At 45.9% G+C, this 26,187-nt stretch overlaps 1 protein-coding gene across 1 annotated transcript in view; it reads left to right on the plus strand.

The window, feature by feature from the left end:
- The window catches only part of HYDIN (HYDIN axonemal central pair apparatus protein), a 149,758-nt gene that overhangs the window by 35,668 nt on the left and 87,903 nt on the right, over positions 1–26,187 (plus strand). The window contains exons 8-14 of the mRNA XM_064459217.1: positions 1,296–1,479; positions 10,530–10,629; positions 15,108–15,226; positions 17,342–17,565; positions 21,884–21,951; positions 23,938–24,173; positions 25,006–25,106. Of these exons, the coding sequence (XP_064315287.1) occupies positions 1,296–1,479; positions 10,530–10,629; positions 15,108–15,226; positions 17,342–17,565; positions 21,884–21,951; positions 23,938–24,173; positions 25,006–25,106 (1,032 nt within the window). The remainder of the gene's footprint in view (positions 1–1,295; positions 1,480–10,529; positions 10,630–15,107; positions 15,227–17,341; positions 17,566–21,883; positions 21,952–23,937; positions 24,174–25,005; positions 25,107–26,187) is intronic.

Raw genomic sequence — 26,187 nt, forward strand, 5'->3', positions numbered from 1 at the left:
TTTCATGGGAGAAGGCAGTGCAGGATTCTGTACTGGGATGTGATCCATAAAGACTTGGGTTGTTAGAAGGTCTATCCAGGGGTTTGCTCTGTCTCCCTCTGCAGGACTTTCTGGGATGTAATGGTGGAATTACTGTCTGTTGATAGAGGTTGAGGTGAGGATTGCTCACAATGCACAGCATTGTAGGTCAGCCATGGGAAACATTTCCCATTGCACTCTACAGGGAACTAGCCAAGGCAAGTATTTTTGACACTGGTGACAGCATTTGCCCAGGCAGCTAGTAATGTCCGTGGCTGTATTTCCTTTCTAACTGTATTTTAATTTAGCTGGGTGATGATTGCTATTCAATTTATACTACATTGCCTCAATTTGCTGCATATGGAGCCTTCCACTCATGCCCTCAGAGTTGTCACCTGCTGGTTCTTCATGGCCAGGGACTGGAGCGTGAAGGGGCGACAGCGATACGCCAGCTAGGAAGCAACTGCTCCCTTCTCATCTCTTGGTTGTGATCTTTAAACACTAGAGTGATTTCTGCTACAACTACCAAGTAAGGGAGAGATTAACTGTGTCAAAGCTCTGCAGCAAAGGCCAAAAAGGAAAAAGAGAAAGTGGTTCAAGACTTAAGGGTTGGGGTTCAGAAGTGCTGGGCCTGACTTCTTTATTCGTAGATGCTAGGAAAAGTCCCTTCCTTTCTCAGGGCCTCTGTTTTCAGGCATATAAACCCATTAACTTCACTGAAGTGGTGTGATGCCTGAATTCATTACTTTGCTTTTGAAGTGCCCTGTGATCCTCCAGTGGAAAGCAGTATAGTGAACAGAGAGCAGAGTGTTTGCTAATCCCTGCAGGTCCAAAAGGGAAGAAAAAAGAGTAATGCTAGTAACCTGCAGCTGAAACCCAGCTGCTTCTCCTCTTCCCAGCGAAGCACTGCAGTGGGTGCTTCTTGATCTTTATCTGCCTCCCATGAGCTGCTCTATGGTAGGAAAAGCCAGCTGAAATTGCTGGTGGGTTCTCCATCAGTTGTGGCAGTGGCTTTGAGCCAGGTTGCTCTCTTGAGGGCTGCTAGCTTTCAAAAAAACCTCTTCTTAGGTTATAAACGTGGAGTAAAACTACCTGCCATACTAGCGAACAAGTGATAATCTGATCCATTTGGGACCCCAAGGCTTGGGGTCAGCCCCTTGCTGAGCTGCTGCTCTTCCTCCCTGAGTGTACTGCTGCCCCTGTGCTTACATGGAAGTCTCTGCAAATATGTTGCTTATTAAATTGTCTGCTTGGTTTGTCTCTCCTCATGGCTGCAGGCTGTGTCGAAGGCTGCAAAGGCAGGAAGATGATGAGACAGATTATTTTCTCAAGGAGTGCATGGTGGACCCCTCTCTCCGAGAACGCCTTTCCCTTCTCTCCCACACCTTCCAGAATCAGAGGGCAAAGGTGCAAGGAGACTCCATGCTTTTCTCTGATGATATTTTCACCATTGAGCCAGTGGTAAGTGATAGCTAAGAAGGTCCATCCCTCCTCCTCCTCCTTGAATTGAGGTCACTTGGCAGATCCCCGCATCAGATGTGTAAAGGGAGAAAACATCAGGTTTCTAGTGAGGCAGGGGAGCTTGTGGCAAAAAGCATTTCTGAACTGCATGTTCCTGACAGGCAGGAAGAGCCTGCCTAAAACTGAGCTACTGCAAGGGCTTTAAATAAGTGTCCTTAGAGTGTTCAGAGGTGTTGATGATTATATGTAAGGGCGTACATATACTGAATAGGGATTAACAAAGGATGTTAGAGCACTGTCAGTTCACATATTGACCTGAAGAATGAAATGGTCTTCTGTGGAAAGGAGGCCAAATGCAGCCCAAGTTTAATCACAGAAATACCAATCCCTTCATATAAACTGGACCTATACTATATCTGAATCTCCCTTCCAGTGTCATCTGTGAGCCTGGACACAAGACTGGCAGGTTTGAATGGGCTTTTTGAGTTATATTGCACATAGGTGCAGAAATTTTTTTTGCTTTTCTGTTTATGCAAGCTAAACCACATGACCTCCAACCAGCTACAGCTCTGAGTCTAAGTATTTGTATGGTCTGAGACAAAGAATGCCTGCTGTCTGAGCAGTGCAAAATCCCTTCTCATCTGGGAGTAAACCCTAGAAATAAGCCCAACCTCTTCTTTTTTTTTTTTTTAAAATAGGTGAAACTACTTTTTTTTTCTCCCCAAGGAAGGGGATCGTGTTCTCTTTGTGGTTACTCCTGTAGTCATGTAGCCCATACAGGCTGAGAGCCACCAATATCAGCACAACTGCAGTTTCACACCACTGTAGCTGACAGCAGCATGTGTGACCAAGAGATTGTGTCAGAGCAGTAGGAATGCTGTAGAGAGTGGGAGCTGATTAGTTGAGCATTGAGAGCATCCTGCAGTGCATTAGAGCTGATTTTGGAGTGTGTCTCAGGGCTTCATTACAGTCAGACTGTGTCTCCACAACTCAGTTAGCCCACCCTTGAGCTCCTGAAGTGCATTAGGGTGAGGCCCAGAAGTCTGGCTGCCCACAGTACTGAGTCCTGGTACTCCATGTAGTGAGGTAGAGACATGAAGTGTATCCTGGCCTCAAGTCTTGGGTGGAAAACTTTCCTAAACAGCTATGTTAATGCTACCCATTTTGGTCCAGGACTAAATGTAAGTGGGCTACTATGGGAGTCTCTCCCTTCTGTCTTGGCCAGCATTATCAATCTTCTGTTTTCCATTAATTCCATTATTTATGGAACAACCAGTTTTACATTTAGAGTTTTGTTTATGTCTTTCTCTTCCCCCTGACATATGGGTGTCTTTACCTCAAATGATAGTAGGTATTTTCTCCTCTTTATCAAACGTATAATCTAAAAATCCACTGCCACTGACTTCCCATGTCCTTTTCTCCAGTGATGGCTCCATAACCTTTAGCGGTGACAGAGACACTTCTTGTGGTGTCACACAAATCTGCTGGAGAAGCCCCCCGAAGCTGCGACCTTGCTGCCTCACAGACTTTCTGGACAAAAGTGGCTGCTCTTTTCCTACTTATCACCATGATGTCTGAGAGCACCCTGTAGAAATAATCAAACCCTTCTAACAAGTGACTGGAGGAAGCAATTGCTTCCAGAGGTTAGGAAGCTGATGGAGGGATAGTAGTCTTGGAAATGTTTTCTGGGCAGGGTGGCTTTGCAGGGTTTGTGCAGAAGCTTTGCTGTGAAAGTGAACCATTAGCTGCTGGTTTTTTCAGGTGTTGCTGTCAGTAGAAGCTGCAGTAGGTCACTTCAGTTGGTATTGAGTTAACTCTCCGATGAAAATAATAACAAAAAAGAGAGGCAGTGATTTTGGAGTTACCATGTGACCATGAACATTTTGAGCAGCCATCCAAGCCTGTGGGAAACAAGCTGTTACGCAACTCTGACTTTCCGAGTGCGTCTCAAATTTGGTTTAATTTATTTTTGCAAATACCCATGATATGTCAGCAGAAGCAGCTGTGACATAAGGCCAGGTGGCTACCAAAGGACAAAGTCCTTGCTTTTTACTGCATCCTCCCCACCACAGCTTAGCTGTAAGTTACATTGCAGACACATGGGAGCTGACTCCTTGGAAATGGAAACCAGAGAAAAGGAAGGACAAGGATTTGTTAGCATTGCCCTGACCTTGAGAAGTTGTTGCCTGGTAGTGACTCCTCAATACCATGTGTTAACTCTGAGCTGGTGGAGGCAGCCTTCAAGATGTCCATGTTATGAAACTGCTACTGTTGTTGATCCAGAGGCTGGGCCAGGAGGTAGCAGCACTGTTTGTCCCTGCAAATCTCCACCCTAGCTGAGGAACCAAACTGATCCCCATCCAAATGAGAGGTTACTACAGAGCACTTAAGTTTTTGGTAGAAGGTACCATCTCCAGTGGGAGCTATGGTCCATACAGCTTGCTGTGGGTTCAGTTATTTATGGAAAGAGGCAGATATTACCTTTGGCACTGCCTTTCTCTTAAGTGCCCTGAACTAGCAGGATGCACTTTGGGTGTCATTTCAGTACTTCTGTTGCCACCTCTGTCTTTGGTTTTCTGTGTGCTTTGAGCAGTGATTTCCTTTCTGTGGATCGCCTTCCCCCTCTGCAAAACAAAGTACAGGATTTGGCCAACAGTTGGTGGTGTCCAGCTTTTCAAGATCATTTTTTTCTTATTCAGGCTAGTGGAGATCTAGCAGATTCTCATTATTTAGTAGCAGAGGGAGGGGAATTTAGGATCTGCATGTATTTACGGTTGGCCTCTTGCATACCTCTGTAGCTGAGAGTCATGGTGTGCCATCCCCCATGGATCATGTTGCCTTACGCTGTAGCAAAGCCAGGGTACAACAGCTGGACTTTTTGTGCTGTATCATCATACATCTACCATCTGTATTTTATGCCACCTGCCAGTTGCAGACTGTCTGAAGCTGATATTAAGCCAGAAGTGTTGCAATATCGTGTTCACAGCACTGCATAGTTTTGTGTCCTGGTTAGCATCCACGGTAGTTTTCCATACTCTGACTCAGCTGCCATCTTATAGAGAACACGCTATCCCAGGCAGACTGCTGCCTCCTGAAGTGTCCTGAGGCTCATATGCATGGAGCAGTAGCCTGCAAGGGTGGGTAATGAAGCATATCCTTTTAACCAGCAGTTCTTTTTCCCTGTGGGGTAGCAGAAATGTGAGGAACCTCTTCAATGGCCTATTTTCATTTCCCAGGAGAAATAACTCACAATATTTTCTAGTTTTATAGTCTGACATACAGCAGTAACAAAGGTAAAAATGAGAGAAATTTCCCAGGATAGTTATTTCTTTAAAGAATTTGTTTTAGCCATGAAATAGTAAAGTGTAACTGAATATTTCTTCTTGCCTTCCACCTTTCAAGTCAAATGGTCTGGCTTATAGCTTAACTGACAATACAGGGAAGCTATCTGTGGATGTACTGCCAAAAGGTTCTGACTGGACACATTGAATTCTTTGGAATGGTGATTTCCTATCAGGAGCTCAAGAGACTGAGTCTATTAACTGCTGGTGCAGTTTTTCTTGGGAGTGAGGATATGAGTGCAAGGCTCTAGTAATAATGCTCCATTAGGATTGTTCCAGAGAGCTGTGCTGATGCATATAAAGGGATGAGTTTTTTGCTAGTCTGTAGGCTTGTTTCCTCTGGTACCTTAGAGGAGCCTCATCTGCCTGTGCATTGGGATCCAGCAGCTCGGATGTAGGGAGATATACCCCTTGTCAGGATCTTGGTGCATCACTGAGTGGTTTCCTGGAGCATGGCAAGACATCATCCCTGGCAAGGGGGGGCAGTTTGTGCTGTACCCTCATCAGTTTGTTGTAAAAGAAGAAATGACATCAGCCCAAAGCTCTAGGCTCCCTCCCGCACTGGTTAGTTATACAGTGTACAGAGAAATCCCAGCAACATTGCAGCAATCATTGCGATCTCGGCGGTACCGAAAAAATCATTCCACTAGGGACTCAGCCACTCTGAATAATGCCTTCAGGGGCTCGTTTCCACTCTCTCACTGTTTGGAGATGTACACTTGTGGTGTTCTCCCAGGTTCTTGCTGAAGGTGTATTTATTTTTTTTTTGGTGCAGTGGAAATTCACCGATTTGATGTTCAGTTTTGGTTATCTTCGACAAGGATCAAATTCCAGTGTCAGACATAAGCCATCCAGGCACTGACACAGCTCCCATTCCCCTTCCAACAGCAACGGTGATGCAGGAATGGGAGGAGGCAAGGACAACTAGGGCTTTCTGTGTCATGAGCAATGTCTCGTATCCCACGTGGAGATCAGCAGGCAGCCAGAGCAGATTGCAAAGCCCTGATATTGCTCTCCTGCCTTCTGTGCCTACTTGTCCATAAGCAGAGGGAGCCTTGGACAGTGAGTCCCAGCTGGCATAGCCAGCTCTCTGACAGGGCCTTGCCTTCACTTGTGAGCTGGTTTCCAAATTTTTCCTGAAAAGATGAAGGCAGGCATGGTTTTCTCTCTAGGAACTGATCTGAGATGTCGGTCTGGGTGCAAGAGCCGGCACCCAGCAGGAGGCAGGGTATTGATGCTGTCTCTGCCAGGGCCCGGCTATGTGGTGCCTACTAGAGATGTGTATGGGCTACTGGGGGCAGGGGTTAGGTGGGGATGAGAGTTGAATGGGGACAGGTCCCATGGTGGAGGGGGAGAAAGTGTATAGGAGCGGACTTAATATCGCACAGGAAGATTTGTGGCAAGAGGCAGGGTCCCCTGAGAACAGGATAAGTGTCGGCATTGTTAGCCCAAACAGGTAACCCAAAGCTGCAAAGACCAGAAGGAATTCCTCTGAGTGGCAGCTGTTGGTATAGAGCTCAGTGTCTGTAGAGAGCCCAGGGCACATACAGAGGCTGCTCTCTGGACTATGAGATAGTATGCAGCCATACGCTCCTGGGGCTAGTACACCATGGTGTGCTGTGAGGACTATCAAAGGTGATTATGTTACTCTGGGGAGGAGGGGTATCCTTACTGCCTGCCTTTGACACAAAACTCAGGTGTCCTGGGTTGGTGGAGAACCTGCGCAGTTCCACTTCTGCATTCAAGGGGATGTAGGCTTTGTAGCCCGAGGCTTTCTGTAGATGATCCAAGTTAGATATATAAAATTTATATAGTGTGAAAACTCCCACGTCTCTCCTGAACACTTGAGGGTATTCATGCCTTGAAGATTCAGCCCTTACTCCCTCTGTGTGTTGGGACCTCCCTGGAGAAGCTGGGGTGAATGACGCTGCCCTGCCAGAGGAGCTCCTGGAAGGTTTTCTGTGCCCTGAGAGGAGCATTAGAAGTACCACGGTAGCCTGGATGGACTCTGCAGTGGCTAAAAGCCTTGCTGTGCCTCTGTTTCTGTGGGCTGTAAAATCAGGAAGTGGAATTTACTGAATTTTTTTTATGAAGTTCTATTTTCTTATGAAGCTCTATTTTCTACTTTCTATTACCTCCTCCCTGCTGTAGTCACAATGTCTCCCTGTACGTATTTACCATTGCTGTCAGGATCGTTGCTGTGCAAGTCACGTTAGGGGCTCAGGCATGCAAATTATCAGTCTGTCTGGCTGCCAGAGCTTAGTGGGGGAACAGGTAAGTTTGCTATCCTAGTCCTATTCACCCAGAGCTCAGTTGACAGTGAGTAGATCAGAACAGTTGATGTGGGTGCAGCTCATAGCAAGACAGAGCTGTTGTGAGCTTCAAGCATGTGCTGTTTCCCACTTTTGTCCCAGCCTTCTGGCTCTCTACTACCTTCCTAGGTTCCCTGCCCTGTCAAGTCTGTCCCTATCCCTGTCTCCATGATATATTGCTGTTTCTGTGCTCCAGAACAGTGGGGTGAGATCACTCTGTTATATTTCTGTCACAGATGTGCTAGCCTTGGAGTTCATAAAATCCCAAAGTCAGCTAAACTTGCTCAGCTAGAAAAGTGCTCTGTTGTTAGCAGATACATATTCATCAGGCCAATGATTCGTGTTAACTTTCTTCCTTTCCTGCTTAGCTTCATTTTTGCTTATGGATTTTATTACACTTGCTTCCATTAATAGATGTATTGCCTCTGCCAACCTCTGAGTAATAACCAGACTGCCCTGAAGTGTCCACAGGGCCAATATATCTGATTGTGGCACATAAAATAGACCAGTGAGTACCATCAGCCTGTGATCCAGCAGAAACAAACAGCAAAAGAATACTTTGTTAGTTGCCCTGAAAGACTGATGCTGCTGCATTAGGCTCAGGGAAGTTTGTTTTATGGTCTTGGTGGAAGGAGGGATGCTCTCTGAGTTTCCCAGGAATGATTTGGCTCTATGAGACGTCATTCTTGTTTGTGTTAACTTTGCTTTAGAGCAGCCAGTGTTGCACTGAATGATGGCATGGCATAAAAATCTCACTCTGCTTTTTCAGTTAGATCCCAAAGTTTTGGAAGAAATAACACAGTCCCAGCCAATTAGTTGCTCAGTTTATGGTAGGCATTGTTCGTCTGACAGCCAGCACAAACTCTAAGGTGCATGCCCCTGGTAATCTGGGTGTGCACAGCCCTCATAAGTCTGATTGCAGAACTACAGTCAAATCCTGGCATCAGTTTTCACCCTCAGCCTTGCTGGTCCTGTCCTGTCTCATTCTGATACATTCTCCCTGTTTGCTGTCTGGCATGTGAGGCTCTACAGAGCAAATGAAGACTTTCCCTTGGAGTCATCTGGGTTGGCTGTTCTGAAATTGCACTCTTTTCACTCCCTGTTGTTGCTGAATTTCCATTCCTTTTATTGCACTCCTGTGTTTCAGTTTTAAGGCTCAGGATGTGCTATTATTCCCTGCTTTATGCCCCTTTACAAGATAAAGACCTCAAGCATCACCTCCGCTCTCAGCATAGCAGCAGTGAGTGTTTGCATAGCTGATGGTGCTGGTAAGGGTGGCAAAGGAACTGAACCAGGGGTCTCTGCAGCTCTCTGGGCAGAGGACCACAGCAGCTGGAGGATCAAACAGTACCGCTGGGCAGCTCATCCAATGCAGCACCCTTTAAGGAGAAGCACAGAAAGCTGGTGAGATGTGTGTTCAGCTACAGCTGTTGGGCTTGAAGCAAATACAAGCAGCTGCCTAGTGCATCTTCATCTCCCCAGGGACAGTCTGCCCAGGGTGAGACCACTGAATTCAGGCTGTTAAACACACAACAAGCAGCTGGATGATGAGCACTGGTGAGTTATTAGACTGTAATTAGCCAAGCCAGGGAAATCTATCATCTGAGTGTTGTGGTGGTGGGTTTTTTTTTTTCTCTCTTTTTCAGTGGCTGAGCTTAGGCAAGCTCCAGGCATTGTAGCAGAGCTTATGTTGTTCAGAGCACCCTGAATGCTTTTATTCCTGCAAATCCAAGATAACTCTGGGTTCTCTGTCCATGCAGCATCCCTATGGGACCCAAAGGTTCTCCTCTGTACCACATTGACTGTGGGTTGCAGGCTGATGTCCCCAGTTTGCTTCCTCAAGCAAATGTGTTGTCATATAATAAGGCTTCATCTTCATCCAGTTGCTTGCTGGATAGAAAAACAAAGTACACTTGATCTGGCAAATGTCTGCTCTAGGTTTTGAGAGGAATCCAAGTGACTTCATGCTTTCAGACTTCCTTTTCCTTATTATTGTGGTAGTAATAGTTTGATGGTGTTCAAAATAGTTTTCTCTGCCTGTTCTTCCATTTGTTCTGTTGACTCTGAGCAGACTGCATTAGGGAATTACTTGCAACTGCAGCCCAATAACTCACCATGTCATACCTCTTTAATTTTTGTGGGGACTGTCCTTTGAGCTATAAGTGCTAAGTTGATGGGCAGTATTATAGTCATTTAATATTTATGCTGCAGGAGTGCTGGAGGCTCCAGTCAGTTCAAGGCTGTTCTGGACAAGGTACTGAGGATATCCAAGAGCAAGCAGAATCAAAGCCTCACTTTGTTGATAAAAAAATAACTCTGTTCTTCTAGTCTCCTCCTATAAGCTTGTAGAGTATTATTACAGTTGTCAGACATGGGTATCTGTATGTCAACAAATGCACATAGACATTTGTAATGGTAAGCGTTGAGGGGATGTAAGTGGTGCCTTTGTTTAAACCAGTTGCAAGAAGCAAGTGAGAGCCTTGATAAACCAGGGTTGCCTCTAAAAATGAGCAACAGGGCTCCCTGGGACTGAGCACCAGTGCCAGGACTCTTTGGGAGGGAAGCAGAGAGAAGAGAACCCAAGGAAGAAGCAGAAGCACTAGTAGCATGGCCCAGACTTAAATCTCTAAGCATGACAAGGAAAAGAGCTATTTTACTTGACTTCTGGGTTGAAAGAGGTGTGGAGCTGTAAGTAAATCCCATATCTTCTTGTTTGGGCCTGTGTTCAGGGAAACGGGAGTGTATGCACCTTGCAGAGATAAACAGGATACCTCCAACTCCTAACTTCATTCTTGGATCTTTTGTAACCTACGTGCTGGCTGACTGCTCATGGCATGGGAAGAAGCAGCCAACAAGGATTCTATTCTTCACTGGTCCCCAGGCAGGAGGGCTTGTTCTGCTCGGTGCTGAGTGCCCTGACTCACTGAACTAGTCGTACACTTAAATACATGTACAGGTGAAGGGTATAAGAGGCAGCACCTTTGTAACTAAGAATGGAAAAAACCGTTTGGTTTTTCTAAATCTCTTTGGATCGGAACAGAAGTGTTCACGTAGCTGTAGTGATACAGGGATGTACAGGAAGGTTTGCAGGAGAGAGGCACCTTTTCCTTAGACCAGCTGGTACTTCTGAAGAAATCCTTGATTTGCTGAAGTGTGAGCCAGTTTGGTTGCTTTGTTATAGCCCTAATTTAACAAAATGCCTCTACCAGGTGCCAGTAAAGGTAAGGGACTTAGAACGTTTTTTGGAAGCTGCTTCCAAACTCTTACAAATTTTGTTGATAAGTGTTACTTGCTCCTTGTTCTTCATTGATGCTCTAAATATAGGCTACAGAGCTCTGGCTGAAAAAAAGAAATGTAACGTTTGAAGATAAATGGTTTGCTGTCTGCTCTGTTTTAGGAGGGAGACGTCTGGCCAAATTCTTCAGCTGAAATTAATGTGATCTTTAAACCTCAAGAAGCCAGAGTCTATCAACAAATGGTCTACTGTGACATCTCAGGTACAGCTCCTTTCTCCTGCTTCTGATACCCACAGTGAAGGCAAGGAACAGATAGAACCAGCCCACTCTGTTCTTCTGTAATTGCTAGGAAGGGTCAGTGGTGAGCAAGACGGTGCTGGCACATGCCTGCTGTCCCTGCAGTTTCCACATGGTCTCCTATCTAAGACCAGCCCTCAGGATGCCTGGCTACAAGCTTGGATCACTGATCCCAGCACCACCAAGGCAGCGAAGGGATAAGTTTTCATGCCATGGGTTTGCCAGCATTTCCTGTGCTTCAAGGTGTCTGTAAAGGCCAAAGAGCTATACAGCAGAACAGCTTTAGTGGATGAGCACTAAGCCCCTATAGACCATTTACCTCCAAGATGAGTTTTTATTATGTGGCTGCCTCATGAGACTGCTGGGATGGTAGGAGCAGAGTTCCAAGTGTGCTCCAGACCCGGGATCACCTCCCGCTACCCAGATGCTGCCAGACCTTAGGTGGCTGATCCCTGCTGAGCATGTGGTGGCTGCAAAAGGACCATCTCTGGCCAGCACATGCTTCTCTCCCTGCGTGAGAGTTGTCACCTTGGGGCTCCTAGTCTATGGTGTGTACTGGTGGCATTGCACAGGGTTTGTTGCACTCAGCAGGGTGAACACCCTCGCTGGAAATCAGTCTGAGCAGTCTGCTGGACAAGCTTTATGCTCACCCTGTCTTACAGAAGTGCTGCCAAATCTTCTTCTGGGAGCAGTTATCACTGACCCACCCAAGTTATACCATCTTGTCCTCACAGAGGTGATCACTTTGCTGTGATAGCACAGAGCAGGGAATGCTTGTAGCAAGCTGCATGGGGTTACTTTGTCCTTCCTCTGCATCTCTGCATGGTGCTGCTTAGGGTGTTTTTCAAGAGTGGGAGATAGCTGTCAGATTTCCATCCAGGGAACTTTATGGGTTTTGCCTTCTAAGAGGAAGAGGTGCAAGACCTGTGGTCCTCCAGCAGCCAGGCTCCTGCTCCGTGCTGAAATTACTAACTGGGCTACTTTGTTGCTTTCCTTACTGCTCTAAGCTGACAGATACAAATGTCATGAAACAGCTTTTTATTTATACAGTAATTGCACCAGGTTTACTTGGCAAATGCCACCTACAGTAATTACACAGGGCTTGTGTTAACAAACTGTCTTCCTGCCGACCAGCTGCAGTTCTTAGAGCTGTGGAAGGAAAGGATTGATTTAAAAAGTTGCTCCCAAAGGATTCCTCGCTCAGTGCTGTGCTCCTGGCTCTGGGATTCTTGTTCTGGTGATGGGGGCATCCATCACTTTGCTGCAGAGATCTCCAGGGACTGTGCCAGGAGAGCTTTTTTCACTGCAGAGAAGTAGGTAAACTACTTGCATGCACTTCTTGAGCTGGTCTGGGGGGAAACAGAGCTGGGCAAATGATCTGTGTCTAGAAAGAGGAGCCTGCTCTTGAAAGACCTTGATGGGCCCTCAGGAAAGCTTAATTCTTCCACTGAGTCCTTGGAAGAGGACCTCTAGGAGGTCATTTAAATGATGCACCTACCCCCCATCCCTTACAAAATAGAGCTGATGCATTGTATTGTCAGGATGGAAACTGTCCCAGAGTCAAGGTGCCTGGGTGAAAAAAGAGTTTAAAGAAGAAAACAATTATCTTAAACTAGGGAGTCAATTGATTTTGCTTCTTGGTTACTCTAAGAAGTGTGACTGCCTTCCTCGTGCATTTGCATGCCAGTCACAAATACCTTTGGAGTGTGATGTGCAGATGGTGTGCCAGTCCCTTTCTGGGAGTATTTGGAAGCTTTGCCCCAGTGTGGCACTGTGAATTGTGCAGCTGGATCTCATGCCTCACTGGAAAGGGGCTTTGGTGGCCTCCACTTTTTTGCAGGTGCCTCCATAAATTGCTTACCAGATGCTTCTGGATCAGGTGATTTACAGAACTAATCATCACTGGGCAACTAGCAAAGCTGGCAGTTAAGAAGTGGTTTGAAATTTGTTCTTGGCAAATATTTAAGCTCAAAATGAACTTTCTTAGTTATTCATGCAAGTAAAGCCATGGCTCTTGGGTGCTGGAAGGGAGCACACGGTGAGGGGCTCAGGCACCTACAATTCATTTTTAGGTTTGTCTGCACACAGACAGTATTGAGTTACACCTTGCAAAACTGCTTTCTAAGCCAGTCCTTCAGGGAGAAGCAAAATCCCAAATGATCATCAGTCCTTCATCTTGTGACAGAACTGTCCTGCATCATGTAAAACTGTTTATTGATGTGATCAGATGAGAATCACATCAAAAACAGTCACAAAACACAGGAACATTCTGTGAACAAGAAAGAGTGTCAGAAAGCAGCAGCAATTGTTCCTCTGGCAGCAAAGTCCTGTACTGTTGGGCCACTTACACCCCTATTTATTTGAAAGCAAGGCAGCAATGCCAAATTGTACACCCTGCATGACATGCCAAGGTGTTATTCTTACTGAGATCCAAATCCTTGCCCCACAGTACCAGGTGCGCATCTGGGATTGAGAACAAGGAGGCTGTAGCTCCTCCATGCCCTTTGTCTGTGTGCTTTAGGGCATGTTATAGTGGGAGCATCACAGGGCCACAGCCCTGTACCCAGGCCTTGGGCAAAGGCTGGATGGTCCTGAAAGCCCCAGCTCCTAGCAAAGAAGAGGACATACTTTTTTCTTTTCCCCCTCCCCCCTTCTCTCACTTCTCCTGAATGCTGCCTGTAGTTGAATCTGCTCCTTCTCCTTAGGGAAAAAACCCACTCTGAGATTCACCTAGAGGGAGGAAGAGCAAAATTTCTGGGATTTCCTAGTTTCAAGTTCAGTGTAGGGGTAGATGAAAGGATGGTTTCCATGGATCTTCAGGAGATGGTGAGGACCTCCTGCAGAAGGGGAAGAACTGCCCTGATTTTTCGATCACAGTGACCATGGGACATGTCTCAGCGTGATCATAGTCAAAAGCTTGTCACTTGGAAATCTTTGCCATTTCCTAAGAGCTTTGATGGCTTTGACTTAGAGGTTTTAATGAAAATTAAGCCGCAAGTGTTGCAAGATGAGAAATCTTTTGACAGTGAGCACCCAATACTGCCTTTTTTATAATATCTGTGAAATAGAAATACACAGCCCTCCAATTAATGCCTGAGCTGTGAAGCCTAAGTCTCATCTCTGCTATCAGCTGGGCTTTAGCTGGATCCACTTTAAAAAAGTTGAATTTAACAAAAGCTCCCTAGCTCTTCTTTTCTGGCTTTGGACATTATCAATCATCTTCATCCCATGGTTGCAAGATCAAAAAAGTCAATAATCACTGAAAAGGCTGTTCCAGGATAGTTTTTTCAAGTTGTGATCTAGCCACTCTGTTGTCACATCTGGGCTGCTCTTTGCAATAAAAAGTCATTTGGGACATTCTGGAATAACTAGGCAGAAGACTTTTTTTTTTTAAAAAAAGCAACCTTCGATCCCTTATCTTTAATAAATGGTGAGCATTGTGCAAAAGAAGCTTGAAGTAAAGAGCAGTATTTTTGCACAAAAGCTACAGTGAAGGTTATAAACAACTTTTGGGGCTCTCTTTTCCTCCTTGTGCTACTTGCTTTCCATGCAGAATAGAATGTGAGTGTAGGGAGACCTGAGCCGAAATTTCAGCCAGGATTCAGGCACTTTCAGACTGAAAGGTCCTGCACTATGTCATCTTAGCAGGCTTATGGAAGAAAATTAGCATCTCAGAGTTAGCTATAAGCCTTGTGGTCTCAGTTACCTTTGCAGCAAGGGATGTATTAGCGGTATATTTATGGCTTATCTGATCTCAGTGGTGAGGAGGCTGGCTTTCCATAACTGCTCAGCATGCTTCAGCTAAGGTGTCTTTATAAAGCTGAGCTTTTGGTATCGTGGTGGCAATAGGTGAGTGTTTCTCCTCTCTGGAGATCATAAATCCCTGTGGTTATTTAGGTGCTGCTGCAGGAGGTGAGCCCTGGAACACCCAGGTACGGAGCTGTATTTTGGGCACAGGCAGTGGCTGAGATTCTCTGCCTGTTCTAGGCAGCACTCAGATATGTGTATTGCCATTAGCAGGGAGCTTCACCTTGGCTGGGCTCATACTTCTCGATTCCTGTATTGTCATTGCCAACTGCATCAGTATAGACAGCAGATTTTTATCTTCGGTTCTGTTTCGAGAGTTTTGTGCCTTTGCTGAACGGATTTAAATGTTCATCTAAGTGCATGGAAAGGAATTGAGAGATCATGTTTTAAACTCAGAATCACTTCTTCGGGGTGCAAACTGATTGCTAAATTAGAAACCAGCCCAAGGGGTTGGCTAGAAATTAGAAACCAGCCCAAGGGCCTATTTCCTGAGGAGGAGAAAGGTTCCGTATCTTCTCCTGGAGCATCCAGAGCTGGTTCTATCCGTCCTAGAGTGAGGTACTAGTATTGAGGCAGCCTAGAAAATCCAGGGCAACAGAAGGAATTATTCTACTGAAATGGAAATCTCTCTCCAGGCCGAGAAACGAGGCTGCCCCTGCGCATCAAAGGGGAAGGCATAGGACCCCGGCTCCGCTTCAGCTTCGACCAGCTGGACATCGGGAAGGTTTTTGTTGGATCAGCCCACAGCTATGAGGTGAGCAGTAGGAGTTCTCAGGGGTTGAGCTGGATCCTGATGGCTCCTGGGGCAGCAGTGAGTCTCATGGACCTGCGGGATTTCTGGCAACTCAGGCAGTTGTGAGCAGGGAATATTTGACATAATAGTCAAATTCAGGGGCTTTCACAGAATCTGGATACTTCTGGTGGGGTCTGAAAGGTGTATATGTTTGTGAAGCCCTAATCTCTGCTTTTTGGCAGTCTCCCTTTGAGATCAGCTGGGAGGCTTCTTTAAAAAAAAAAACAACAACCCAAAGCAGCAGCAACAACAACAAAAAACCCCCCACCAATCAAAATAAAAAACAAACCTGAAAACCAAAACCCAACCAATCAAAAACAACCAAACAAAAAAACCCACAAACAAAAAAAAAACCAACAAAAAAGAAAATCCCCAAACAACACTTGACACATGAAAACAACACTGGGTCAAAAAGATAAGTATTCAGTGTCTTTTGTTTTAGCCCTGGATGCAATGCTGCTATGTACTCTGGCTGTTAAAAAGCAGCTGGAACAAATTTACTGTGTTTGAAGTCAAGAACAGTTTTCAGTTAAGTGCATCCTGCTGATTCCTGGGAGTCAGAAATTGGGAGTGCTTCCCCTTGCTGACCAGTCTCTTGGTCCACTTCAGGCTTGGTGCATCTCTGGCTCTATAAAGATCAAAGCATTTCTTGAAATGAAGCAAAGGAATTTTCTATATATTTGTCTCCCCCAATGGTGCCAAATCTTCTGCAAAAAAATGATAGAGCAAGCAAAAGAGGTAGAAAATGAGGCAATACATCATGCCAGACACTTTCAAAAGCTTTACTGTGGCAGGGAAGGACACATTAAGGTGCTTTCTTACTCAAATATTGTGCTTTCTATGCATTTCTAATCCTGATACTTTATTGATTCTCTATATATCAATTTATTATTTCCGTTACTTGAGAAAATGTGAATAAGTAGATGATGCTGTTAGTGCTGTCCTAAGCAGCTAGACTGGAGGTAAACCTCAGCTCAGCATAGGATCCCTAAGTGCAATTTGTACGTAAGTTGTAAAACACATGAGAGGAGATAGTAGTTTTCAAGTTAACCATTGCAGAGTTTGAATATGTGAATATTTTCAACAGCAGCTGCAAAATTAAAAAAATAAGACACATCTCTGGTGCTGTCTCAGTTTTTCTCACAGGATTTTCAAGGACAAAAATTAGGGAAAAGAAAGCCAAAGCAGATAGATACATCCATGGAAATGACAGGATTTCACCCTGCAGAATCAGAAACTTTATAGCTTTGCTCTGGGTAGTTTTGTTGGTGACTGACAGCATGCTGGTACTCACAGGCAGAAGTGGGCATTTCTCGCCCCACATGAAAAGAGCTGAGTCTCAACAAATGCTGCAGAATCGTGTCACATGTCTGAGGCAGTAGATCTCTTGAGTATTCAACAAAATACAGCTTGGTTCTAAATTTGCAGTTTATTCTAATAATGGTAAAATCTTAGATGGTCATTGTGAATATTTAGGAAAGAGAAATTCTTTAGAATAGATGGAGCTGTTGTGCACCTCATGCTCATCCTTTCCTGACATGTGTGTCTGGGCAAAGACTAAGAAACTATCACATCAAAGAAAAAATAAAAGAAACCTAAGTTATATAGTGTAGCAGAATTGGGGAATGCTTCTGAAGGTTGTTATAGTGCTGTCCTGAGGTGTCTTCTGCATGCAATGAACTTGGGGGCTGCAATGGAAGCTGGACGTTCTGCCTTTGGCAGGATCAGATTCATCTGGAGCAGAATCAGTTGTGTGCTGATTCACTAGTAATGCTGCCACTGCCCTTTGTTGCTCTTAGGGACAGGTCTGAATCAACTCAGTGATGTTAAGTAGGTCCTCTGCATGGGAAGTCAAAGTGGACTGCTCTGTGTCAGTGGAATAAACCCAGAGTAACTGTTTATATGAAGTTACCACTGCTTTACATGAAAACCCAAAGGCAGAACTTGCTTCTGCCAAGGAGCAGCATGCAGCAGCATCTGCCTTTTACAGATATTAATTGTTTCATCAGAAAACAAATCAGCCTTCTGTAAGGAATATTCCTTCTATCTTTCCATTTCACTTCCTTGCTGCTGCAGGTGATCCTGTTTAACAAAGGAGCCGTCAATGCTGTCTTCAGCTTGGTCCTTCCAGCTACAGCTCTGGGCTCCTGCTTCGCCTTTCTCCCCCAGGAGGGCACCATTTTGCCTGACGGGCTCCAAGTCATCCAGATTTCCTTCAGTTCCACCATCCTGGGGCAGTTCACAGAAGAATTCAGGTTCAGTGTGAATGGATCCCCTGAGCCTGTGACCTTGACTATCAGGTGAGGAGGGTTATAGGAGCTTGGTGGGCACATCTGTATCTATATCTGGGCAATCATCTTCCACCTACCTCATTTTATGATGGAGCAGAGAAAAAAGGTGCTAAGGTCTTAGTCTTGGCTCTGATCCTAGCATCCCCACACTAAGAGCCAAGACTTTTTAACCTTGACTCCAGTTTGAACCTTGCAATTGCAGCAGCAAGTGAAGTGTAATTGACTGTGAGAGGAAATCATAGAATAGCTTGGGTTGGAAGGGACCTTTAAAGGCTGTCTAGTCCCAGCCCCCTGCAATGAGCAGGGACATCTTCAACTAGATCAGGTTGCTCAGAGCCCCGTCCAACCTGACCTGGAATGTTTCCTGGGATGGGGCATCTATCACCTCTCTGGGCAGCCTGTGCCAGTGTTTCACCACCCTCATAGTAAAAAATTTCTTCCCTTATATCAAGTCTAATTCTACCCTCCTTTAGATTAAAACCATTACCCCTTGTCCTGTCACAATAGGCCTTGCTAAAGAGATTGCCCCCATCTTTCCTATAGTCCCCATTAAGTACTGAAAGGCTGCAATAAGGTCTCCCCGCAGCCTTTCCTTCTCCAGGCTGACCAACCACAGCCCTCTCAGCCTTTCTTCAGAGGAGAGCTGTTCCAGTGTCTGATAAGTTTTTGTGGCCTCCTCTGGATCTGCTCAAACAGGTCCATGTCTGTCCTGTGCTGAGGGCACCAGAGCTGGGTGCAGCACTGCCGGGTGTTTTCACCAGAGCAGAGCAGAAGGGCAGAATCACCTCCCTCGACCTGCTGGCCTCCTATGACCATGCATCCTATGCCTTTCAATACCTAGTTTAATTTTCAAAGTCTTGGTTTCCTCTGTGAAGCAGTTTTGCCTTCATGGTTGAGCCAAGGTGGCTCTGTGACTTTCCAGGACACTGTTTGCACAGAATTTGGCAGCAGCAGGTTCCTTTTGTGACACTTAGACATCTCTGTGTGAGGACCCCAGGGCTTTAAGTGACTACCCATGCTGGAAAAAAGTTTGACTGGAGGCTGTACATGAAAGGTGGGAAGAGGCTTCCTGCCCAGTGTGAGTACCCAGGAGCTGGAGTGACTCCTTCCTACAGGTAGGTCATTCCTTGGGCCATGGCAGAGTGTGATGGTATCATCTTTGGGCATAGGTGGTCAGGGACATCCCACCTGAACACACAGGCCGACAGGGCTTTAGAGATGGACGATTCTGCAGCCAGGAGCAGTGTTTGTAAAATCCTCTGTAAATAATCCATAAAAAATGGGTAGCAGCAGCCTCAACATCATCTCACATGCTAATGTGTTGGGACAAGCTGTCCTCCCAGCTCTTGCACAGCGAGTGCTATGGTACCTCTTTTCTGCAGCCAGAAAAATGCTGATGCAGGAGATGGGGAGCTCTGCAGCAAGTACTGTCGCAAGGACGTGGGCATCATCCCATGGGCTGGTGCTGTTGGAAAAGTTAATCCTTACTGAGCAAAGGGGAGAAGAGGGAAAAATAAAAAGCTTATGATAGGAGAGGCAAAGTTTGCTTCTCAGGACCGCAGCAGCATGCGAGCTTGCCCCAGCTAGTCTTAACCTGGTGAGTTAATTTGGTGTAGGCAGGAAAGCTGATGCTGGAGCTCTGGAGCTTTGAGACTGGCTGTACCTCCTCAGCAGCCAGCCTCCTGGGCTGCTGCTGTTGGGAGGCAGTAGATCAAGGTACTAAAGAAATTAAAGGAATCTGCAGTCAATCCTACCAATAAGGTGAGGGAAATGGATAAAAACCAAGGTTGTTACCTTGTAGAGAAGAGTGGTGAGTAGGTCTGTTGATCTCAATAGAGAAACAATTATGTAGGCTTTGTGTTTGGAGGGAAAGTGCTGCTTTTTTTGGAAATCAAGAGGGAACATTTCACAATCAAATAATTTATTCTCCTCTGTCCCTCCCCCAAACCAGTCACAGGATGTTACTGCAAAAGCAGCTTTCTCCTTGAGCAAGGGCAGATTTTGCTTGTAAGGATGCACTTATCACAGGTGGAATACAGTATTGCTTGGACAGTGCCCACTGCCTCTGCCCCATAATGGCCCTGCTCCTGGGGAAGGAAACAGCTGTCAGTGGGATAGTTGTCTTTTGGATTCCCCACAATCAAATGAAGTGGTCCTTTTGACTCCACTGATGCCCTGGCACCCAGTGCCCAGTACATCCTCCCCTTCTCTGTGACCACTCTGCCCTGTTCCGCTAGCACCGCTTTGGGCTCAGTGCAGACCTTATATCTTAGTGAAAGAGAATTGCTGGACCTTTTTTATTTATTTTTTCCCCATCCTTGTACTCCTCCTTCCTGGATGGTGGCTCCTATGCAGCCCATCTGATGGTACCCCAGCATCCTCACCTGTTCCCATACAGCTGTGTCTCAGCAGTAATTCCCATTGCAGTCCACTCTTCCCTGAGATGGCATCTGCCTCCTTGATTTCTGTCTTGCCTTTTTCAAGGATCCCTATCCAGCCCTTATCTCTCATTCTTCAGCCCCACAACTCAAGCTGTTTGTTTTCAAACTCCTTAAAGATGTCCACCCACCAGGTCAAGCTGAGCCTTCCTCTTCAGGAGGTTTTGAGCCCTGGATGTAGTCCTCCATGGAGAAAAACTCCCAGTTATTTTGAATGCAGGCAAACTGGTTGGTGGGACATTGGGCTGCAAAGGGAGGAACGAGGATGAGAGTTCAAGTGGTTCCTCTCCCACCTTGTGTTATCCTTTCTGCTCTGCAAGGACCCTGATCTCCCTTCACAAATGCATTATTTAATGCTACTGTTAAACACAGTCATAGCCAAAAACACTGCCTTTCCCCCCCATTTTCTTGCAGGCTGTACTGTTATCAGCTGTGGTTCACAGAGCTCTGGGTTGGCTACTTGACTGGGCCTTCTGGGCTGTCATTCAGGTCTCACTTACTTGAGCACAGATTTGGTGCACTCAGCAGAAATGGCAGTCATTTTCCCACTTGCCTGGCAAGGCTCATCCTTGGCAGCTTCCCAGCGTGATCCCCAGTCGTGGTTGGTTTGGAGGTAGTTTTCCATTGTCTCCTGGCAAGTGCTGTGACAGAAAGCATGTCTGCTCCCTTTGCTCTGTCCAAAGTAAGTTGTTAGGGAGGTTAAGTCTGATTATGTGAGGTCCTTGGACTGGGAACTTCAGCAGCAGCAGGGATTTGCTGCCTGTCTTATTCTCAGGAGCTGAATCAGTTCCAATAATTGAGAATTAGCATTGGATTGAAACTCTTGAAAGTCACTTTTGGAGTGATTTTTTTTATTATTATGTAAACAGAAGATGCCCAAAACATAGGTGATTATTCTTTAGTTTGAAACCAATTTTACAAGGTACTGAATGCTTGTTTCTTTGGTGTTTAGAAAGGGATGCTGGAAATGGGACACCATAGATGAACACAGGTTCCTCCTGCAGGATGCTGGGGTCTGTTCATGTGCAGAACAGACCCGTTGGCAGTCCTGTGAATAAAACTAGATGGCACCATTTGCTGTGGTCCTTGATTTTTAACTAAGAGGCAGAGCTGTCATTGATTGACATCAACCACGAAATAAATTATTGAATGTTGTGCAGCTTCACATGCTGACTTCAGTGGGTGTTGGTGAGTTTTGGAATTTGGAGCCTGTGTGCTGGACTTAAGGATGGGCAAGGTGGTGTGGTGTGTTCAGGACACCCATGTTCAGTGGTTTAAAAATGTGTGTTGCTCTTGGATGTGTCAGCTGGTGCACTGGTGACAAGCTGATTCTTTTCTGCAAGATTCAACTGTCTGCTGTGTTGAACTGTCGCTGCTCTTCTCAGTGGATGTTTGGGGCTCCCCTGGACTCATCCCTCAAAATCCTGCATGCATAATGATTGTGTGGATCAAGATCTTCTTAGATGTTCATATACTCTGTGGAAACACCAGTTCCAGCTAAGAAATACCAAAGCAGAGAACCTGTGGCTGGAAAGGCTAGTAAATATGAGTCTACTTCTGTGTGGACACCTCTGTGTCCATCACATCGCAGATGGGGAAACTGAGGCACTGAGCCATCACTTGTTCAGGATACTTCATTTGGCCAGCAGCAACTTGGGGCATACCCTGCCTGAGGTGGCCACATCAGCCACTATCAGCTCCTGGCCACTTTGGCTTGGCTGCCTCCTGTCCACATGAATGCCACACTGAGCACAAGGGTGACAGGTCGATTTGAAACCCACTGTGCTTCTGAGACCAGCTTTTATCTATCCGAGCTGTAATGGGAGCTGAATGCTTTGCAATTGTCTAACCAAGCCAATGCCTCCTCTGCCTGTCTTTTGTCCTCACAGGGGCTGTGTTATTGGACCGACTTTTCACTTCAATGTACCTTTCCTCTGCTTTGGCGACGTCTCCTTTGGTGAGTGTGCCCTGGGCTTGGACCAGAGGTTGAGAGGTCTGTGCATTACCAAAATGGAGCACTTCTACATGAAAGCATCTGTCAGTTGCATTCCTCCATAGCAGGCTTCAGGGTATTAAAGCCAGGGCTGCTGGTTGCTTAGGCAGTGTTTTGCCATCCTGAGATCACATAGGTCCAAAGGAACAGAAAGTCAGTATTTTCTAGTGTCCCTCACAGTCTGTTCAGCCCCAGCCTCCCAATCCTTGGCAGCAGAATGACTGTGAAAGTCCTTGTCCCAGAAAGGCCATGGGGATGGGACTGCAGGAGGAGGGAGTTTAAGCCTATAGCTGCTCTGGCTATATGTTCCTGTTGCAAGATGGTGACACTATTTACCCACCTGACCTTTAGTGTGAGATGTTAGTTAGTGCTGTTGGGGGTACTTTGTTATCACCTACCAGGTAATATGCCCAAGCAATAGCTCTGCATCAGGCACTGAGGTCCTCAGAGACACGGGCTCCTTTTCCTTCCCCACCAAAAGTCCAGCTCTGCTGACAGAGCCGGTGGCTGTGTGTCCAGAGTGTCTCCATTGAAATGCAGATTCTAGTTCTCCATCTCAGCCTCACAAAAGGATTTTTACTGAGATGATCTAAAGTTTAAATGTGAAATCAATTGTGGATTGATTGAAGGGCCACTATCATTCTCCGCCCAGAGTGCCTCTGTGTTTTCATGCTGTTCATGGACTTTTTAAGAAAACTCATTACCTTTCCTGAGCCACTTCCTCCCCTCCCTATGTCACTACTCTCCCAGTTCTTTGTTTCCTTTTGAATAAATAAAACAAGAAACACACCGGGCAGAAATATGGTTATGTAATAGGAGATTCATCCTACTTAATCTGATTTCATTAATAAGGACTTTTCAGCTGAAGGCAGCTATTGTATTTTTGCTTCTTTTAGCTATGCTGCTAACTGTTGTCTGTGTCTGGAGACTTTGGTCTCGCTCAGGACTGTGAAGTCTGTGTTTGTCTTTTTTGCATGCATCCTGCCTCCGTGCTGGAGTAATTGCTGGAGGTGGGCAGTAGTTGCTGTTGATGGGCATGAAGAAACTCCCTGCTGTGTCTGCAGTTGGTTTTCCTCCCCATCTGTATTGAAATAACGCTTGGTAAGCAGGCCATGGGAGACGACGTCTCCTCACAGAGCGGGCCAGCCAAGCCAGATGACTCCAGCACAGGTTGTGGGCTGATGTCCTGTCTCTGCAGAACATCCCCACTAGGTGTGGTTGTATAACTGGTGCATAATGGAAAGCTAGTATCAAAGCCAAAATGATGTAAATGTTTGCGGGCGGTAATCAAAGCCAGTGTGCAACATGGACGTGATGTCCCCATTTGTTAGGTACAGTGACACATGGTTCCTGCTAGTTTGTAAGCAAACATCGGGCTTGCCTCCTGTGAAGTGGGCTGCAAGTTGTTACACGCTCAGTCTGGTTGCCCCAAAACAGGAGATGCCTCAAGGATGCTGCCTAGAAAAACTGCATTAGAGTGCTTTGCATTATGCTATAGTTCCCAGTTTCATCTATTGCTTCTTTTCCTGTAGCTTCTCCTTGATGGGACTACACTACTTTTATATATTGAAAACTGTAGGAATGTTCACAGAGTTAACAAGGAATTTTATGGATTGAATTTTCACAATAAACCATTTGTCTGGATGCACGCTCATAAATGAGAAATAATTGGTGCTGATTTTGGGGCATGTGAAAGAGCTTCTCCGTTAGAGAGAAAAAATTCTGGTGTTCGGCATTGCTAAGAGCAGACATTGCCAAGAAAGCAATCTCTGTTCCCAGCGTAAAAGGGAACTTAAGTGACAATTAATTCCTTGTTTAGCTTCTCAATTAGCTGTAATTCAGTTTGAAAAGAGCTAAACTCCAAGCACGGTTTTATCATAACAGGATATTCACACCAGGAATCATAGGATAATTGGTGCATAAATTCATATTTTTGTGTCCTTTTCCCAGGCTTTCCTCGCACCTTGTCATGTCGCCTCACTAACAGCTCCTTGGTGCCAATGACTTTCAACCTTCGCATTCCTGGGGACGGCTCGGGAGAGCCCAGTGTCACCAGTTTTGTTCAGATATCAGACAACACCTGCTCATCGTGGAGAAAGGGAGCCCAGGATCACATCAAACCAACTGAATTTACCATAACGCCCTGCAAAGGGACCATCCGCTCCCAGGGACTCCTGGATATCCAGGTATGGGAAGAGTCCAGCCGTATGTGTTTCAGCAGGTGGAGCTGAAGCTTCAGTGATGTACAAGCGGGCTTTAGTGCTGCTAGAATAATGTAAGATACATTTATTACTGTTAGGCTTTTGTTGGCTGGGTTACTCTGGCATGTTTCTGAAAGAGCACTGTTTTGTTTCCAAAATCATAAGTTATACAGTCTTGTACCATATAGTCAAGTACAGAAGACATTCATGTGTTTCTGAGAGCGGCTTAGAGCGATTTCTTTGATTTAAAGTGGACAGAGGAAGGATGAGGACAGAAAGTGGCTCTTAAAAAGAGATGTCATTTTATAAAGCAGTTTGCTTTTTTTCTGCTCTTATTTCTCCTCTCCTGCTGAGCAGAAGGAGCTGTATTCACTGCAGCAATCTCCAAAGGGGACTGAAAAAGCTCTGGCTGACGTGAACTTCACAGCATCTGCTGGGATATGATTTGCCCTCAGCTTCCCACTGTAAAGCTGAATTCATTCTGTTCAAGTCAATAGATTTCCTCTGGTTTTATGCTGTTGTAGTCAAGATTAAGAATTGGTCCCTTAATTTTAATACAGTGGTGAGTAGAGCATTAGTCTAATTGTGCTTTAATTTGGCTTACATATGCCCTGGTAGCTGCATGGTGTATTTAACAAAGCAGACATTGTCAGAAGACTTCTATTATTTCCAGAGACTGTGCTCTACACATGGACCAGCAGAAAAATTAGGGCAAAATCCTCCCTTTCCTTACTGTGGAATGAGAACTGGAGGACACCATGCATGGATGACGGCCTTCGTGAGTGATGAAGTATTTAATGCTCTTCTCTTCCACCAGGTCACCCTGTGTTCCAACACTGTGAAGACATACGAGCTGGCACTGGTGGTAGACGTGGATGGGGTTGGCAAGGAGGTGCTGGCATTGCTTCTCACAGCCAGGTATCAGTGCTTTCTTTGCAACTCGTCATCTCTCCTTGTGCATTCACCACCAGCATGCTGCCTTACATGCTGTTTGCTGGCTCCAGCTCCCAACGAAAAGTGTTGCCTAATGAGCTAGTTCTGCCCAGCTAGATATGAGAAGAGCAGTGCTTTGAAAGCAGCCTGTGTTGAGGAGCATCTGTGCTCAACGGACAGGCATGGCCCTGAACCTTTTTCTAAATGAAACAGTAATTATATTCATTATTGGACTGTTTTTTGGTGCTTGAGGTGTAACTAAGTTCCAAAGGGCTGCCTCTCCTTCTTCATGCAAGTGGTGGACTTGTGCTGGGTTGCGACCAAAATGCAATGTTTGTTTGGGATGCAGCGAACAGCCTGCTGAAAGCTGGTCTCTGGTTCAGCTAATGAAGGCATGTGCAAATGGTGAAGGGGCTTATGGTGGGACTGGTGGGAGAAAAATAAAGGCAAGGTCTTATGAAGGGGAAAAGTCCTTGACGTGGAAGGTGAGCTCAGGCTTCTCCGCTTTCCTCTGGTTCTTTTGAGCATTAATGTTCTCAGACTTAAATGAAAAGTTGTTCTTGCTGCAGCCAAGTTCAATCTTGTTGTGCTGCAGTGGGTGTCAGTTTAATTACAGGAGGGATGTAGTTTCCCTCTCCCAGGCAGAGTCATCCAGTCAGTGCCTGGGCTTCAATTTTGTAAAATAAGTGCAAATGGGAACAGACAGCGTATGGACCTGTGGGTAAGGAATGGGCAATTAGCACCTGCATAAGGCAGGTAGTGGCTTGTGCCCTCCATCGCTGGGACAAGTGGCTGAGTTTTCAGGCAGAGCAAGACCAGTGTGGGAGAGGAGGGAGTAATTTTAACTGAGACACTGGAGTCTTGTGTTCCCTGAGCCTTGCTGAGCACTGGTCCTTGGTGGGAAGGCTCCCACAGAGCTCTCACCTTGCTGGGACTGTTGTGAGGGTCCTTGCAAGCCTCCTGGGGCAAAGGTGCCTGTCAGCTCTGGGATAGGGCACCGTGCTCTGCCTGGGCACTTGGCAGCCTCTGGGATGCTGAGACTCAGGGTTTGCCCCTCCTTTACGAG

Source organism: Phalacrocorax carbo, chromosome 8, assembly GCF_963921805.1.
Source record: "Phalacrocorax carbo chromosome 8, bPhaCar2.1, whole genome shotgun sequence".
In the NCBI taxonomy this organism is placed as follows: domain Eukaryota; kingdom Metazoa; phylum Chordata; class Aves; order Suliformes; family Phalacrocoracidae; genus Phalacrocorax; species Phalacrocorax carbo.